The 20,152-nt window shown below is 45.6% G+C and overlaps 1 protein-coding gene across 5 annotated transcripts in view; it reads left to right on the forward strand.

The window, feature by feature from the left end:
• Positions 1–20,152, forward strand: part of LOC133653962 (protein polybromo-1-like) — a 123,095-nt gene that overhangs the window by 53,007 nt on the left and 49,936 nt on the right. For all 5 annotated transcript variants that reach the window (XM_062053844.1, XM_062053861.1, XM_062053868.1 and 2 more), the window contains exon 12: positions 15,261–15,402. In XM_062053844.1, coding sequence (XP_061909828.1) covers positions 15,261–15,402 — 142 coding nt within the window. The remainder of the gene's footprint in view (positions 1–15,260; positions 15,403–20,152) is intronic.

Consider the following 20,152-nt stretch of genomic DNA (forward strand, 5'->3'; position numbering starts at 1 on the left):
TTCCATACTTGGGATGCGAGTTGGGGTCCCCTGTCAGAGACTAGGTTCAGAAGGATACCATGGATGCAGAAAACATGCTTTACCAGTAGTTGAGCAGTCTCTAGGGTTGTAGGTAATTAAAACCGTGGAATAAAATCTATCTTTGAAAATTGGTCGACCACATTAAGAATGACAGAGTTGACCCGGGAAACTTGAAGTCCTGTAATGAACTCCAATGCAATGTGGGACCATGGTCGTGACGGAATGGGTAGTGGATGGAGGACCGACTGGAAGACGATGAGAGGTCTTGCGTGTGGTCCAGAAGGAGGAGGCATTGATAAAGTCCTTTACATCTCATCCCATCACTGGCCACCAGAATCTCTGAGACCAAGAACAAATTGCGCTTTACGCCAGGATAACAAGACACTTTAGATGCGTGCCCCCACTGCAGGACTTTAGACCTCAGTTTATTGGGGACGAACAGCTTGCTTGCAGGAACGTTGTTGGGGACCTTGGTCTTGGTGGCGGCATCGGACACCCTTCTCTCCACCTCCCATTGGAGTGCTTGTATCACTCGAGCCACAGGTGTGATGGTCTCCGCAGTGGTCTCCTCAGTGGCAGGACCATCGATTCTGGAGAGCGCATCGAGCTTGGTGTTGCTGTCGCTGGGTCTGTAAGTAATGGAGAAATTGAAGCATGTGAGAAAAAGAGACGAACGTGCCTGGCGAGAGTTAAGTCTTTGTGCAGTCATCGTGTATGTCAAGTTCTTATGATCGATGGCCAGCAGCTCTCTGTTCCCCACATCATAGTTTCTGTCAGCCGCTGTGAGGCGACGCGAGAAGAATGCACAAGGATGAAGCCTCTGGACGACCGGGTATTGCTGGGACAAAACTGCTCCAACTTCTGTATCCGATGCATCAACCTCGACAAAAAATTGTAAAGCAGGATCAGCGTGCCTAAGTATGGGTGCTGTACTAAACTTTTTTTTTTGGCAAAAAAAAGGCGGTCTCGGCTTCTTGAGTTCACCTGAAAGTTATCTTAGTGTAAGTGAGCCTTGTCAAAGGTTCAGCTTTGCTGCTAAAATTGCGAATGAATCGCAGATAGAAGTTGACGAAACCCAAGAACCTTTGCAAGTGCTTCCTTGATGACGGAGATGGCCACTCGACCACTGTCTGTATTTTTGGCAGGTTTGGGTTACTGATGGCCCTTCTCCACGATGAACCACAGAAATGACACCGATGGTGAATTACATTTGCACTTCTTAGTTTTTACATATTGAAGATTCTCCAATAACCGCTGTAGGATGAGAAGGATCGGGCAGACATGTTCATGGAGCTCTCTGGAAAAGATAAGAATGTCATCAAGGTTCACAGAACAGAATTAATTGAATTAATTGTCCCTGAGGACATCGTTTATTAAAACTGCGGGCGTATTGTGAGGCCAAAAGGCATGACAAATTATTCAAAATGCCCAATAGGGTTGTTAAAAGTGGTCTTTCACTCATCCATCTCCTTAATTCTCACCAGGTGATAGGCATTGCATGTCTAATTTAGTGAAAACAGCGGCTGATAAACAGCTGATAAAGAAGCAAATGTCGAATCCATAAGTGGCAAAGGATAGCAATTCTTCACAGTTATGTCGTTAAGACCACGATAGTGAATACACGGCCGCAGGGACTTGTCTTTTTTCTCAATGAAAATAGAAAAACATCCCCCAATGAAGAGGACGAAGGGCGAATGAGACCTGCCGCAAGAGACGAGGAAATATAGTCACTTAATGCAGACTGTTCCAGACCTGACGCATTATAGAGTCTTTCCACAGGTAACGATCCCCCCGGGAGGAGTTTGATGGAATAGTCATAAGGACGACGTTTGGGAAGGTACTCAGCCTGGTCTTTACTAAATACCTGTTTAAGATGGTGATATTTGGCAGGTACCCTTGACAGGTTAATGGTCTCTTTTACATGGCTTTGCATGGGCGTTGTGGAAACAATGGAACACAAACAATTAGCGTGACAAAGAGTGCTCCAATTCAAAATGGTAGTTCTGCCCTAATTAATACTGAAGTAAAGCCATGGGAGACCTAAAACAATGGGTGTCTGCTGACATGGAAGAATAAAGAAGCTTATTGCCTCATGGTCGTTACCCAATAGCTGTAACGCCAAAGTCTCAGTTTGATGCATCACCCTCGTAAACGCCAATTTAAAGAGACCGGACTGCTTTAGAAGAACAAAGTTTAACTTTAGCGATTTTATGTATGTCCACAAAGTTTTATTTACCACGAGAAATCCCACAGCTGTTCATGACAGTTGTCTACATCCACCCCAGAGCTAATATGGGAGAGGCAACATCCACTATTAAACTTGTGCACTGTCTTCAAAGTATCAGCCCCGAAGCCCCCCATTTTCTATTGGGAGATTTTAATTCATGTAGCCTTAAAAAGTCCCTAGGTCACTTTTACCAGTATGTAACCTGCCCAACTAGGCATGGAAAAATTCTGGACCTGTGCTATGGCACCATAAAAGGCGCTTACAAATCGTACGGACTAGCACCATTAGGCTCATCTGATCACAACAGCATCATTCTGGCCCCTGTGTATAAACCGGCCCTCAAAAGAGGAAAAGTGGAGTGCAAGGAGGTGGCTGTGTGGACCGAAGGCTCTATTCGTGAACTAAATGGTTGCTATGAAAGCACCAATTGGGATGTTTTTAAAGACTCTTGTAAGGACTTGAACGAACTGAGTGACACTGTGACAAGTTAATATTAAATTTTGTGAGGAAATGACTATCCCTTGGAAGATAATTTAAGTATACCCAAATAATAAGCCATGGGTTAGCAAATCCCTTAAAAATCACTTAAACTTGAAAAAGTTGGCTTTTTATCAGGGTGATATTGGAAAACAAAGAGAAGCTCACAAGCTGGTCAAAAAAGAGATGAAAATGGCCAAGCTACAGTATAAAGATAAGGTAGAGGAAGAACTAAAAAATGGTAGTTCACACTCTGCTTGGAGAGGAATCAAGTCCAAGGTTGGAATGCAAGACTCCAAAAAAGGTCTGTCTAACCCCCATAAGCCTGATTCTGTACTAGCAGATGAGTTAAACCTATTTCAGAAAGTGTTTTAGTCTTATCTTATTCTGACGCAGTTTTGAGATGTTAGATTTCCTGTGCTCTTAATTTGGTGATCTAGTCTGAGACGTCATTTCCTGTTTGTAGCGTTTTCTGCGTGATACGGGCTCTTGGGTGATTGTGTAAACAGCATTGTGTGCGTTCCTGACTAAAATGTAAGTATATGTCGAATATAGCACATTTATTAATGCTAAAATGTTTATAATGTGTTAAATGTAGCCTTAAACGAGTGTTTGTTTGCAACAATGTTTCTGCTTGACGACATAATTCGCCAGCTCAACTTTCGCCCTGTTAATACTTCTTGTTACACAGTAGTTACCCTAGCCTACCACTAGATGGCGACACAGACCACGTTTAAAACACTGTCTAAATCAACAGTGCTTATTCCCCATTCATCTCTAATGGACTGCTTTAATAGTCCATGTACATTTGTTTGCGTATTTATTTTATAACACATTGTAGAGTATATTATATTATATATGATATTATACATATCCTGTTGTAATATTGCATATTATATTGCCTAAATGTATCCTAATCATTATTTGTATGTGTTCCCTTTAGACCACACATCACACATCACACACACACATCACACATCACACACACACACCACACACACCCATTCTACAATTGTTCAACTTCATCATTAAAGAGTGCCAGAAAACCTCTCTGTGCCCTACTCTCTGACCGGAGTCCTTGTCCTAAGAAGATATCAGACCAGCATTCCGCATCCAGAGTAACCTACTCTATCACATGGTTCTTCGAGCCGGATTGATAATCATCTGAAGACAACATGGAGTCAGAACAAGCCTCTGCAGATCCAGCAGCACGTTCTAGACCCCAGCGAGAGAGACAACTGCCAGCACATCTTGATGATTATGAAGTTGGATATCAATCTCAACATACATCAACCATAGCCGTTGATATTGGAGCCCCGCCCACTTGGAGGAGAACATCATTTCCACGTAGCTCATCACCTGCCTCTCAACGCAGTAGAGCCAAAACTCAGTGTAGTTCCTGCTCGTCAGCCAGGAGGTCCATCACTGAGGGATTATCAGACCTACAGACTGCAATGTTGGAGGAGAGAGTAAAACAAATGGAACTAGCGGAAGTGCACAGACAAATAAGAGAGGAAAACCTAGCTGATGAGCAGTACCAGCTTCTGGACAAACAATCCAGAGAAGCTCTCAGTCAAAAGGAGGAACTTCTGAGAGAACATGAAAGGCAGCGACGTAAACTGGATGAGGAGGCGGAGATGGCCTTAAAGACGAAAGAGGCAATTACGATACGTCTTATGCTGCAACATAAACTGGTAGAAAAGGAAATGGAATTGGAGAAAGCTGCTCTAATTACATCCTTCTTAAAGGAGGACCAACATAGTTCTGTCTTATCCAGGCCACTTAGCGAAAGTGAGTTCAACCTTCGGTTCCCAGCTGATCTAAATGTAACACCACCATACTCACAAGGTGAGCTTGGATCTCGACACACTAGTCCAGCAGCAAATGCTCTACCACCAGCCCTTCCAGCCACAACAGTTGATCCCACCGTCGCAACCAGTCCGCCTTTACCCCAAGTCCAGCTTGTTCCTCCAGATTATCAGCCTTCTACTACCGCAACTCTGAGGTATCAGCCACAGCCTACTTTTGCTACCATGTGTCCTCCTACCATAGTCCCTGCCACAGTTTACCCACTGCAACAGCCAATTAAGCAGAATGCAGTCTTGCAGCCTCACCCTTATCCTCCAATGCCACCTTTACTGCAGCCGTTGACAGCACCGCCACTAGGCTCCGGGACAGCACCTGGTACCGACCTAATGGAACTCCTAATAGCTACTTCATATGGACTTCCAAGGCCTACCTTGCCCCAATTTACATCTGGAAAAGAGTCAGACTTTGCACTGCTCAAAATGGCATTGGATAACCTGCTAAATTCACATGCCCACCTCACAGAGCAGTTTAAGTATCAAGTGCTGTTGGACCACTTAAAGCTGCCAAGTGCCTACAAGTTAGCACAAGCTTATATGTATGATCCCAAGCCATATTCATCCGCTCTGCAAGCACTTCAAGATAAATATGGACAACCTCGACAGCTGGTGCAGAGTGAGTTAGGAGCCATGTTGAACTCCCCTCCAATCAGATATGGAGATCCGGACGCATTCGATAATTTTGCCCTGTCAGTCCAAGCGCTAGTGGGCATGCTTCGTTCCCTAGAGGGTCAAAATGGCTATGAACTTAGATGTGGCTCTCACGTCGATAGACTACTCAGCTAATTGCCCGCCAACTATAGAGACAGCTTTGTTGAGTATAGCTTGAGCAACGGTATTCTGAGAACTGGAACAGACAGAACATACACGCTGTCAGACTTCTCCACCTGGCTTCAGTTAAAGTCTCAAGCAAAGCGAATCTCATCGAGAGCAGCCTACATGTTCCAAGACCAGCCAAAGTCAGCTAAGAACTACAACAGACCACAAGGGCATCCATCTAATGTGTATTACAACACAGAGAGCCAAGTTCAAGCTATAACGTCTGTTCCAGCTCATAGTATCAATTCAGCCAAGCCTAAATCCAGCCCTAAGCCATATTGTCCATACTGCAACACCAATGAACATTATTTGAGCTTGTGCCCCAAATTCAAAACCATTTCTGCATCAGAAATTGCCACATGGATCAAAGACAGAAACTGTTGGAGATGCGGCAGGAACCACACACCTGAGGCATGCACTCTTAAGAAGCCCTGTAAAGTATGCAAGCGGCAACATTTAGCTGTGCTCCACAATGTGTGCCATCAAGAAGCCAAGAAGGTGCTGATGGTCAGCACCACCCCAGACACTGTCTATGTTAACTGTCCAAACCGCCCACAAAAGGTCATGCTAAAGTTAGTACATGTGTGTCTCTACAATGCTGAACAGTCCTTAGAAGGCTTCGCTATCCTCGATGACGGATCAGAGAGGACACTCATACTTCCATCAGCTGTAAAGCAACTCCATCTGACTAAAGAGCCAGAGAACCTTCCGTTGCGTACTGTTCGACATGAGGTGATCTACCTACAAGGAGCTGCTGTCTCATTCAAAATATCCCCAGCTCATGTGCCCAAAGAAAGATACAAAATCCACCATGCATTCACGGCTGACGAGTTAAAAGTCTTTCCGAGCACAGCTACCCTGTCAAATCACTCATGCGCAAATATTCCCATCTGCAAGGACTTCCACTTCCACTGGTAGACAGAATCCAACCATTGCTTCTCATTGGGTCGGATTTCCCACATCTACTTATCCCCAAGCATCCAGTAAGAGCTGGTCCACCTGGAAGCCCTGTAGCAGTGTGTACTCCTCTTGGATGGTCATTACAAGGTCCAGCCAACTTAAACCAACTTCCTGGTGAATATCCCCACTGCTACTGCACTATGTCTCCCAGCTCTGAGCTCCAGCGCCATATAGAACGTCTGTGGGAAGTCGACATATCCCCTTATGTGAACATTAAAACTGTTACTCGCTCCAAAGAAGATCAACAGGCTCTAGAACTCCTAGAGCAATGCACTACTAAAATAGAAATAGACGGAGTGACAAGGTATGCAGTGCCGCTGCTCCGGCGCAAAGAGAGCCCTCTCCTATGGGCTCCAAAGAACGCCTTGCTCCCACAGCTACGGAGCACTGAGCGTCGTCTGTCTAAAGACCCAGCCGTGGCAGACACCTACTGTCAAGAAATCCAGAGACTAGAACAGCAAGGCTATGTTAAACCTCTGCTTCCATCCACAGAAGACAACTCCAAGGAATCCCGGTATCTGCCGCATCACGTGGTCCACCACAATGGTAAGGCCAGGATTGTCTATAACTGTTCTTACCAATATACCGGACAGTGCCTTAACAGCCAACTTCTGCCTGGTCCAACCCTAAGCCCTTCACTCCTCGGGGTACTTCTTCGCTTCCGGGAACACAGTGTGGCTGTCAGTGGTGACATCAAAGGGATGTTTCACCAAGTGTGCTTGCTACCAAAAGACAAAGCCCTCCTCCGTTTCCTGTGGAGAAGTACGAAGAGAGAAGAGGAGCCCACCGTATATGAGTGGCAAGTATTGCCATTTGGAACTACTTGTAGTCCTTGCTGTGCAACATACGCCCTCCAAAGGCATGTGAAAGACAACAAGACGGGGTATGAAGACCTCGTGCACACAGTTGAAACCGCATTCTATGTGGACAATTGTTTAACCAGCCTCACCACTGCAGACCAAGCTAAGATCCTAGTCGACCGACTACGCATGCTGCTGGCCACTGGAGGATTTGACATAAGGCAGTGGGCCAGTAATGATCCAACTGTAATAGCACACCTTCCTGCTGAGGCCAAAGCCAAGAGTACGGAACTTTGACTGTCTCAGCCCAAGCAGGACCCCGAAGAACCAGCCTTGGGCCTTCGTTGGAACTGCCTCACAGATCGCCTTGGATACCGTCACCGACCAGTAGAGTATTCCAAGCCCACTCTACGAAACGTCTACAAGGTTATGGCAACACAATACGACCCACTGGAGTATCTTATCCCATTTACCACTCGAGCCAAGATTCTCATTCAAGACCTGTGGAAAGTCGGCATCGGCTGGGATGAGCAAATTCAACCCAAACCTCTCTTGGAGATATGGACACAATGGGAGAGTGAGCTGGTCTACATCCCACAACTAGAAATACCCAGGTGTTATATACCAGCTTCCATAGACACAAAAATGCCTTGCCAACAAGCACATATCTTTTGTGATGCTTCCGAGAGAGCTTATGGGGCAGTGGAATATCTGCGTACGCAAGACGACAAAGGCAATATCCACTTGGCATTTGTGATGATCAGATCACGTGTTTGTCCCCGCAAACAGTTGTCCATGCCTCGCCTCGAACTATGTGCAGCTCTAACTGGAGTACAGTTAGCTAAAGTCACTATGAACGAACTGTCACTCTCGCCTCAGCAGATCACATTGTGGACTGATTCAACCACAGTCTTAACCTGGCTGAAATCGGACTCATGCCGATACAAGGTTTTCGTCGGCACAAGAGTCGCCGAAATTCAAGAGATGGTGGAAGGGTCAACATGGCGCTATGTCAGCACCCATGAAAATCCCGCCGATGACCTCACTCGTGGCAAGACCCTCCTTGAGCTTACTCAACCTAACAGATGGGGTCAAGGCCCACAGTTTCTCCTTCGGCATCCCGACACATGGCCGGAGCTACATTTGAAGGAAGCTCAAGAACAAGATGAAGAGGAACTCCGAAAGACAGTGTTTTGTGGAGTCACAACCTGTACTACACCCACAATGTCTATCTCCAACATAGATAACTGGGACGATCTTATCAAAGCCACTCATGAGAGCCTTCACGGGGCGGCTAGCAACCAGGAAACTTCCGCCATGACAGCTGCAGAAGCACAGGAGGCCGAAGTTCTTCTGCTAAGACAATCACAGAGCGAGGCCTTCCCTGAAGAAGTGAAAATCATTTCTGCTGGCCAACCTATCTCCAAGCAAAGTCGCCTCGTCATGCTCGCCCCTGAGTATGATAAAGAGGTCGGCCTGATGAGAGTGGGAGGCCGGCTCCGTAAAGCGGAGGAATTAGATCCCGATGCTATGCACCCTATCATCCTTGATCCCAAACACCATGTCACCAAACTCCTCATCAAAAGGTATGACAACCAACTTCTCCATCCAGGTCCTGAGCGAGTGTTCGCAGAAATGAGAAGGAAGTTCTGGATTCTGAGAGGAAGAGAATCCATTAAACGGCACCAGCACAGCTGTGTGGAATGTCAAAAGTGGCGCGCAAGCCCTGTAGCTCTTCAGATGGCCGATTTGCCCCCTGCACGACTCCGTCTATATAAGCCACCATTCTGGTCTACAGGAGTGGACTGCTTTGGCCCCTACAACATCAAGGTGGGTCGGCGAACAGAGAAGCGATCGGGGATTATATTCAAGTGTATGATGACAAGCTGTGTGCATCTTGACTTACTTGAAAGCATCGACACTGACGCTTTTCTAATGGCACTACGCCGCTTTATTGCTCGCCGTGGCAAGCCATTTGAAATCCTGGCTGACAGAGGAACTAATTTTCGAGGAGGCGCTGCTGAGTTGAAGGCAAGCTTTCAGACCTTGGAAGCACCTCTTCAAGAACAACTGGCAGGACAAAAGATCGAGTTCCGCTTCAACCCTCCGAGCTCCCCACATTTTGGAGGAACCTGGGAAAGAGAAATTAAGTCAATAAAGGCAGCTCTCCAAGTGGTACTGCGAAATCAGACTGTGTCAGAACCTGTACTGCAAACTGTACTGGTTGAAGTGGAAGGGATACTCAACGCTAAGCCGCTTGGGTACATTTCCTCAGATGCTGCTGATCCAGACCCAATCACTCTAAATCTACTGCTTATGGGACGACGAGATGCATCGCTTCCACTGGCCATATATGCATCCAGTGAGCTACTGAGCAGACGGCGATGGCGACACAGCCAGGTACTAGCGGACCACTTTTGGTTCAACTTCATTCGATACCATCTTCCTGACCTGCAGAAGCGTTCCAAGTGGCATAAGGACACGGACAATCTAACCACTGGACAAGTCGGGATGGTGGTTGACCCGCAACTACCCAGGTCCCAGTGGTCAATCAGCAGAGTAGTGAAGAGCTGCCCTGGTACAGATGGCCGAGTCCGAGCAGCCCAGGTGAAGATCAAGGGACAGACTTATCTGCGACCGGTTGTACGCCTGGTGCGGTTGCCGGCTTGGGAAGATGAGAATGACACTGACTAACATAACACTTTCCTTAGAAGTTCAAATTTATAGCTAAATTTGGGGGCGGCTGTGTCAGAAAGTGTTTTAGTCTTATCTTATTCTGACGCAGTTTTGAGATGTTAGATTTCCTGTGCTCTTAATTTGGCGATCTAGTCTGAGACGTCATTTCCTGTTTGTAGCGTTTTCTGCGTGATACGGGCTCTTGGGTGATTGTGTAAACAGCATTGTGTGCGTTCCTGACTAAAATGTAAGTATATGTCGAATATAGCACAGTTATTAATGCTAAAATGTTTATAATGTGTTAGATGTAGCCTTAAACGAGTGTTTGTTTGCAACAATGTTTCTGCTTGACGACATAATTCGCCAGCTCAACTTTCGCCCTGTTAATACTTCTTGTTACACAGTAGTTACCCTAGCCTACCACTAGATGGCGACACAGACCACGTTTAAAACACTGTCTAAATCAACAGTGCTTATTCCCCATTCATCTCTAATGGACTGCTTTAATAGTCCATGTACATTTGTTTGTGTATTTGTTTTATAACACATTGTAGAGTATATTATATTATATATGATATTATACATATCCTGTTGTAATATTGCATATTATATTGCCTAAATGTATCCTAATCATTATTTGTATGTGTTCCCTTTAGACCACACATCACACACACACATCACACATCACACACACACACCACACACACCCATTCTACAATTGTTCAACTTCATCATTAAAGAGTGCCAGAAAACCTCTCTGTGCCCTACTCTCTGACCGGAGTCCTTGTCCTAAGAAGATATCAGACCAGCATTCCGCATCCAGAGTAACCTACTCTATCACATGAGTTCTATTTGAGATTTGATTCTCATGATTTCAGTAATGAACTATCTGAATTCAGAGGTGCCCCTGTGAGCAGTCAGATTCAGATTAATGAAATGGATGTCTGGAGAACATTTGAGCAGACACATGTGAGGAAAAGCCAGGGGCCTGACTACATTAGTGGTAAACTACTTAAAGAATGTGGTCTGTTTTTATGTGGCATTTTCTCTCACATTTTCCAACTGTCTTTATCACAGAACTGTGTCCACAAATTATGGAAGGAGTCCCTTGTAGTACCTGTTGCAAAGGTCCCATCACCAAGGGGGCTGAATGACTACCGCCCTGTGTCATTGACCTCCCTGGTGATGAAAAGCTTCGAGAAAATAGTGAAGCAGAGTTTAATGGTCATGACCCAGGATGCAATTGACCCACTACAGTTTGCTTATCAGCCCAGGAAAGGTGTGGATGATGCCATAACAACATTACTACACCTTGTTGTTGGGCATCTAGATGGAAATAAAACACACGCACGCTCTTGCTTTGTGGATTTTTCATCTGCGTTTGACTGCATGCAGCCACACATTCTGGCTCGTAGACTGCTGAATATGTCCAATATTGACTTTGGTACTATAGGCTGGCTAGTGGACTTTCTCACCGCAAGATCACAGAGGACCCGTGTTAATAGTACACTGTCTGATGCTCGCTTATACTCCACAGGATCACCCCAGGGACGGGTCCTGTCCCTGCTGTTTGTACTGTACACAAATGACTGTCAGAGCACACTTCAGTCAAGGTACATCATTAAGTTTGCCAACGACTCGGTCATAGTCAGCCTCCTGCAGGACAAAGAGTTAGACCACGGTCCTGTTCTGGAGAACTTCGTAAAATGGTGCGATGCTTCGTACCTGGAGCTTAATGGCGATAAAACGAAGGAGATATACATTGACTTTCGCCGTGATCCCCCTGCCAAAGCACCCATTCTCATTAAAGGCCTACTGAAACCCACTACTACCGACCACGCAGTTTGATAGTTTATATATCAATGATGAAATCTTAACATTGCAACACATGCCAATACGGCCGGGTTAACTTATAAAGTGCAATTTTAAATTTCCCGGGAAACTTCCGGTTGAAAACGTCTAGGTATGATGACGTTTGCGCGTGACGTCAAGGGTTGAAGCGGAAGTATTCGGACACCATTGTATCCCAATACAAACAGCTCTGTTTTCATCGCAAAATTCCACAGTATTCTGGACATCTGTGTTGGTGAATCTTTTGCAATTTGTTTAATGAACAATGAAGACAGCAAAGAAGAAAGCTGTACGTGGGATCGGTGTATTAGCGGCTGGCTACAGCAACACAACCAGGAGGACTTTGAGTTGATAGCAGACGCGCTACCGTGACTACAGCTTTGGCTTCCAAACATTTGATCGCTTGCCTGTACGTGCGTGGCGCTATGTGCATGTCACGTACGTAACTTTGGGGAAATATGTTTCTTTTATGTTGAAGAGGTTCATTTAGCCTACTAATGTGTATTTATAAATGGTTGATTTATATAGGCTAGTAAGGTAAAGTGTTGTACCTGACAAGTTTCGGCTATCTTGCTTCTGCAGCCTTCCTCAGAGGTGTCACGTGATGTTAGTGTGACGACATCTGTGACGTGTTATATGGATTGTTCCATCCCACCTGAAGTGGTGGGATGGCGGTGTCCCCTGGGTGATCAATCCATATAACACGTCACAGATGACGTCACACTAACATCACGTGACACCTCTGAGGAAGGCTGCAGAAGCAAGATAGCCGAAACTCTGATGGCGGCCGGGGTGTCGTCGAAAGCTACAACGCCCGCCGCCGCACCGCTGTCCTCACCTTGACTTAGAGGGGGGGGGGGGGTTACCCACATATGCGGTCCTCTCCAAGGTTTCTCATAGTCATTCACCGACGTCCCACTGGGGTGAGTTTTTCCTTGCCCGTATGTGGGCTCTGTACCGAGGATGTCGTTGTGGCTTGTACAGCCCTTTGAGACACTTGTGATTTAGGGCTATATAAATAAACATTGATTGATTGATTGATTGATTGACTTCCTCCGTCTCCGGGCCGCCGACCGCATCGATGATCGGGTGAAGTCCTTCGTCGCGCCGTCGATCGCTGGAACGCAGGTGAGCACGGGTCGTGATGAGCAGATGAGAGCTGGCGTAGGTGGAGAGCTAATGTTTTTAGCATTGCTCTGTTGAGGTCCCGTAGCTAAGTTAGCTTCAATGGCGTCGTTAGCAACAGCATTGCTAGGCTTCGCCAGGCGGTACAGCATTAACCGTGTGGTTACAGGTCCAGAGTTTGGTAGTATTGTTGATCTTCTGTCTATCCTTCCAGTCAGGGGATTATTTCTTTTGTTTCTATCTGCATTTAAGCACGATGCTATCACGTTAGCTCCGTATCTAAAGTGCTTCACCGATGTATTGTCGGGGAAATAAAAGTCACTGTGAATGTCCATTTCGCGTTCTCGACTCTCATTTTCAAGAGGATATAGTATCCGAGGTGGTTTAAAATACAAATCTGTGATCCACAATAGAAAAAGGAGAGAGTGTGGAATCCAATGTACCTAAGTTACGGTCAGAGCGAAAAAAGATACGTCCTGCACTGCACTCTAATCCTTCACTCTCACGTTCCTCATCCACAAATCTTTCATCCTGGCTCAAATAATGGGGAAATCGTCGCTTTCTCTGTCCGAATCGCTCTCGCTGCATTAAAAACAATGGGGAAATGTGAGGAGCCCTTCAACCTGCGACGTCACGCTACTTCCGGTACAGGCAAGGCTTTTTTTATCAGCGACCAAAAGTTGTGAACTTTATCGTCGATGTTCTCTACTAAATCCTTTCAGCAAAAATATGGAAATATCGCGAAATAATCAAGTATGACACATAGAATGGATCTGCTATCCCCGTTTAAATAAAAACAATTCATTTCAGTAGGCCTTTAATGGCTCTGCTGTTGAGATAGTCTGTGATTACAAGTATCTAGGCACAATTTTAGACAATTAATTTACCCTTGATGCCAACACTGACCGTATTTGTCAGAAGGCCAATTAGAGGCAGTTTTTCTTGAGGAGGCTGAGGGGCTTTCAGGTTGATAGGACACTGATGAGGATGTTCTATTCATCTTGTATTGAGTCTATTTTAACTAATTCCATCACTTCCTGGTTTGGTAACTTCAGTGTGGCCAATAAAAATAGATTGGGTGGTATAATCAAGGTGTGCCAAAAGACCATAGGCACTACCTTGAACCCCTTGAACCAGATCTATCAGGCCAGTCATCCAGAAGGCAAAGGCCATTCTGGTCAACCCTCAGCACCCTCTCTTCTCAAAGTTTAGACTCTTGCCCTCAGGATGCAGGTACGCCCCTACTAATAGAAAGGCCAAAAACAACAGATACATAAGATCCTTTGTTCCCTCAGCTGTTGCCTTTATAAATGAGCTTCTTAAACAAGCTTAGCTGCTATGCAGTCACTTTAGTGGGAAGCGACGTGTGATGATTAGTTTTTATTGTTTTACAAATGTTTTTTTGTTTTTAACTCAATGCTTTCATGATGGTTTGTATGTTGTATGTATTTTATGTATTTGTACCTTGTTTTACTGTTGTACCTTGTTTTACTGTTGTACCTCGTTTTTACTGTTGTACCTTGTTTTTAATGACTACTGCTGCAAACCAAATTGCCCCTCGGGGACAATAAAGATTTTCTAAGTCTAAGTCTAAGTCTAAGTTGTGTGTAGTATTTTGAGGACAAAAAATGAAAAAAAAAAAAAACATCTATTCCATTTTGGAATAAGGCTGTAACATAACAAAATTTGGAAAAATTGAAGGGCTGTGAATACTTTCCGGATGCACTGTAGATGTTAACTAGCTGTCCAGCTTTGCACAAGGAAACACGTTACAGGAATTCTTGTAAGCCGATATAATAGGATTTTTTTAATTTTTTGCTGATGTCGGACCAATATCTAACATTAATCAATATTGAATCGGGACACCCCAATGTCAGCTCTGCTGAGTAGTTGTTTGAGGATTTTAAAAGTAGCATAACAACAGTTGCTCTTGCTAAAAAAAAATTTGCATTTACACTGGAGTCTGATAAATATCACATTTTACTTGCAGTGTAAACAGTCAGCTATAAAGGATCAGTTTTACAAAAAATTTCATTTGGGCCACTTTATACCACAGTGTAAACGTAGTCTGTGTCCTTGCTGTGTCTCTCCAGGTCACTATTATGTGTGTAAGTGACAGGAAGAAAAGCTTGCTTAGGTAAAAATTATTGGTAAGATTTGTAAACCTCAAATATAAGATGACCATTCTTTGTCCAATCTTGTTTTAAGGATGAAAATATACATTGTTAGATGCAGGTACGAAAAGTACTAGAATAATAGTATCAAAACATCCAGTAATAAAAAAATAATGTCAAGTCATGTACTTCATCATGGATTCATCAACAGTGTCCCTTTTAGTTTTCTACCCCCTTTTTTGGCATCACATCACACGCTCACCGTGCAGTACAGCATTTCTGTGGCCTCCTTCCCAAATGTGAGCGCCCCGTAATTACCCCACAGGAACAAGATGAAGAACAACGAGTACGAGAGCGTCGAGCACGTGGACTCTGACATAACGCTGGCGTTGGAGAATGCCAAACGCTACAACGTTCCTCACTCGTCCGTCTACAAGCGTGCGCTGAAACTGCAGCACATCCAGCAGGTCAGTGTCTGCGTTAGATTTTCACGTTTTTAAATTTTGATAGGTATAGTACAGTGCACACCTGCAGTAATGTCCAAAAGATCTGTTCATGAATGCCTGTTTTTTATTAATATTAGTGACATTATTATTGTACACATCTTTATTGTTTTCTTCTATCATTACCAGGAAGTGAACATATGTATTAGTAATTGCTGTGAAATGCAGAAGGAATATGAGCTCATTTCTGAGCTGCCACCTTATCGTGGTAGAGGAGTTTGCGTGTCCCAATGATCTTAGGAGTTATGTTGTCCGGGGGCATCTATGCCTTTTTTTATGGATGTGAAAAACAAGGACTCAGATTTCTGTCTCCCCGGACGCGGGTCACCGGGGCCCCCCTCGGAGCCAGGCCCGCAGGTGGGGCAAGATGGCAAGCGCCTGTTGGCTGGGCCTGTCCCCATGGGGTCCGGCCGGGCTAAGTCCGAAGAGGCAACATGGGTCCCCCCCATACTTGCCAACCCTCCCGTTTTTAGCGGGAGACTCCCGGTATTCAGCGCCTCTCCCGATAACCTCCCGGCAGAAATTTTCTCCCGACAAACTACCGGTATTCAGCCGGAGCTGGAGGCGACGCCACCTCCAGCTCAATGCGGACCTGAGTGGGGACAGCCTGTTCTCACGTCCGCTTTCCCACAATATAAACAGCTTGCCTGCCCAATGACGTCATAACATCTACGGCTTTTAGAGAGTAGAGTGCACAACTGCGCACACAACAAGGAGACGAAGCAGAAGAACGAGGAAGTTACAGACATGGCGACGCCGTCTACGAGCAAGATGAAGAAATACGCTTGCAAGTTCCAAAACGAATGGAAACAATAATTTCAGTTCATCCAGGACAGTTCGAAGGGGAAGGGGTATGTAATTATGTTGCCTGTACATTTTGTAAAACAGACTTCTCCATTGAACACGGTGGCCGAGTCATGAACGGAGGAGAAGTTAAACAGGACAATACTGCCATCTACTGGATAGCCCCCGGAACACTGAAATTCAAGTATTTATTTTATTTATATGTATAATAAAATAAATATATGTACATATATATATAGCTAGAATTCACTGAAAGACAAGTATTTCATACATATATATATATATATATATATATATATATATATATATATATATATATATATATATATATATATATATATGAAATACTTGAGTTGGTGAATTCTAGCTGTAAATATACTCCCCTATTAACCACGCCCTTAACCACGCCCCCGCCCCCCCACCCCCCGGTATCGGAGGTCTCAAGGTTGGCAAATATGGTCCCCCCTCCAATGGGCTCACCACTCATAGGAGGGGCCATAGAGGTCGGGTGCAATGTGAGCTGGGCAGCAGCCGAAGGCAGGGCACTTGGCGGTCCGATCTTCGGCTACATAAGCTAGCTCTTGGGATGTGGAACGTCACCTTGCTGGGGGAAAAGGAGCCTGAGCTGGTGTGCGAGGTGGATAAGTTCCGGCTAGATATAGTCAGACTCACTTCGACACACAGCAAGGGCCCTGGAACTCTCTTCCACTCTGGCGTTGCACGTAGTGAGAAGCGATGGGCTGGGGTGGCAATTCTTGTTGCCCCCTGGCTCAAAGCCTGCACGTTGGAGTTCAACCCAGTAGATGAGAGGGTAGCTTCCCTCCGCCTTCGGGGGTGGGGTTGGGTCCTAACAGCTCTGAGTACCCACCCTTTTTGGATTCTCTCGAGGGAGTACTCGAGAGTGCCCCCTCAGGGGATTCCCTTGTTCTGCTGGGTGACTTCAACGCTTATATTGGCAACGACACTGAAACCTGAAGAGGCGTGATTGGGAGAAATGGTTGCCCTGATCTGAACCAGAGTGGTGTTTTGTTATTGAACTTTTGTGCTCGTCCGAGATTGTCCATAACAAACAAAATGTTCTAACATAAGGGTGTCCATATGTGCACTTGGCACCAGGACACCCTTGGTCGTAGTTCAATGATCGACTTTATGGTTGTATCATCTGATTTGTGGTCTCATGTTTTGGACACTTGGTGAAGAGAGGGGCAGAGATTTCAACCGATCACCACCTCGTGGTGAGTTGGCTTTGATGGTGGGGGAGGATGCCGGACAGATCTGGCAGGCCCAAACACATAGTGAGGGTATGCTGGGAACGTCTGGCAGTGTCCCGTCAGGGAGAGTTTCAATTCCCACCTCCGGTAGAACTTTGAACTTGTTACAAGGGAGGCACTGGATATTGCGACCAAGTGGACCATGTTCCGTGCCTCTATTGTTGAGACAGCCAATCGGAGCTGTGGCCGTGAGTTGGTCGGTGCCTGCTGTGGCGGTAATCCCAGAAATCCTCTGGTGGACACTAACGGTGAGGGATGGCGTCAAGCTGAAAATGAGTCCTATCGGGTCCTTTTGGCTCATGGAACTCCGGAGGCAGCGGACAGGTACAGACAGGCCAAGCAGTATGCGGCTTTGGCTGTAGCAGAGGCTAAAATCGGACATTGGAGGAGTTTAGAGAAGCCACAGAGAACGACTTCTGGATGACTTCAAACCGATTCTGGACCACCATCCGTCGCCTCAGGAGGGGGAAGCAGTGCACTGTCATCACCATGTATAGTCAAACCGGTGTGCTGCTGACGCCGACTGGGTATGTTGTGGATTGGTGGAAGGAATACTTTGAAGACCTCTTTAGTCCCATCTACATGTCTTCCAATGAGGAAGTAGTGCCTGGGGACTCTGCGGTGGCGTCTCCTATTTATGGGGCTGAGGTTGCCGAGGTAGTTAAGATGAAATCCGCCCGAAGTGGCTTAAGACTCTGAATGTTGTGGGGCTGTCGTGGTTGACAGGACTCTGCAGCATTGCGTGGACACCGGTGGCGGTGCCTCTGGATTGGCAGACTGGGGTTTCTCTATTTAAAAAGGGGAACCGGACGATGTGTTCCAACTATCGTGGGATCACACTCCTCAGCCGTCCTGGTAAGGACGAGTCAGCTGTACTGGAGAGGAGGCTACAGTGGATAGTGGAACCTTGGATTCAGGAGGAGCAGTGTGGTTTTCGTCCTGGTTGTGGAACTATGGACCAACTCTATACTCTCGGTAGGATCCTTGAGGGTGCATCGGAGTTTGCCCAACCAGTCTACATGTGTTTTGTGGACTTGGACAAGGCATTCGATCGTGTCCTTGGGGAAGTCCTGTGGAGAGTGCTTAGAGAGCATGGGGTATCGGAACGCCATCAATTCTGTGCACAGTCTGGGTGTTCAGGGCACCGGTTTGGTGGCTGCAGGATTAGGGCTCTGCTTTTTTCGGATGATGTGGTCCTGCTGGCTTCATCTGACCAGGATCTTCAGCTCTTACTGGATCAGTTCGCAGCTATGTGTAAAGCAACTGGGATGAAAATCAGCACGTCCAAGTCCATGGTTCTCGCCCGGAAAAGGGTGGGGTGCCATCTCCAGGTTGGGGAGGAGATCCTGCCCCGAGTGGAAGAGTTCAAGTACCTCGGGGTCTTGTTCACGAGTAAGGGAATAGTGTATCGTGAGATCGACAGGCAGATTGGTGCGGCGTCTGCAGTATTGCGGACACCGTATCGGTCCGTCGTGGTGAAAAAGGAGCTGAGCCGGAAGGCAAAGCTCTCAATTTATCGGTCGATCTACGTCCCTATCCTCACCTATGGTCACGGATGGATGGATGGATAGTTGAATGACACCTCTGTCATGGGATCTGTATCGCTTTCAGTGGCACCAAGCAACTTTGAGGAAGGTGGCTGGAACCCTGCAACACAAAAAATTACAAATGTGTTGTCTATGAATGTTGTAATTCATCCAGGTAATTGTGTAGTCTATAAGCACAAACTAATGAAGCCCACTCGAATGAGCGGTGAAACGTCTTCTAAGACAAACCAAACAGTCCAGTTGTGATCGATTGATTGCTCAGAGACACAAATGTGTTGACTTGCTTTACGGCATACTTCACTTCCCTGTTTCCCCATTCGTTAAAAGTCGATACGAACGTGAATATGCAATTACTGCTATAATGGTAGAAGCTGCAAAACCACAAACAAAACAAAAAGTTATTTCTGACAAGACAAGAAAAAGAGATGGCTTTCACTTGCTGGCGTGACCTCAAAGACGAGAAGGGATTTCAGACCGATACTGCCTTTGCTCTGTTCCTGCTGGACCAGTCAGTAATTTTCGATGGCCAAATGAAAATGAAAAAATGTCCTATTGTGGAAGTCATACTGAAACATTGTGGTGAAACATTGTGGTGTTATCGTGTCAGTTTGTATGTACATGACAGTAATTTCTAACTATTTGCGATGCTATGCACTAGTCCTCATGGGAAATGTGGTCTTCCTTCAGGCAAAACTCTACCGCTTTGGTCCACTGGCGCTGCCAAAATCAACCAAAACTAAAAGTTCTTAAGAGGGACTTTAAGGACTTTTAGGTCCTGTTTGGCTTTGAAGATAAGTACAATTGAATGGCCCCAGAGGGTAGAAAATTGTGCAATCACATAAATGCCGCATGATCAAAAAAGAATATCAAAAGAAAAGTGCTTTAAATCAGGGGTGTCAAACTAATTTTAGCGCAGGGGCCACATGGAGGCAGGAGGAGGTTATATTTCAATCTTCATTTGTCGTTATTTATACTTTTTGCATAAATGATGTGATACTGTTCATCAGAGTTGTGGTAGCCATTTGTGTTTTATTTATATTACTGTAGTCCTGCATATATTATTAAGTTAAATAAATTATTTGTTGCTTGATG

The sequence above is a fragment of the Entelurus aequoreus genome, linkage group LG01 (assembly GCF_033978785.1).
Source record: "Entelurus aequoreus isolate RoL-2023_Sb linkage group LG01, RoL_Eaeq_v1.1, whole genome shotgun sequence".
Lineage (NCBI taxonomy): Eukaryota > Metazoa > Chordata > Actinopteri > Syngnathiformes > Syngnathidae > Entelurus > Entelurus aequoreus.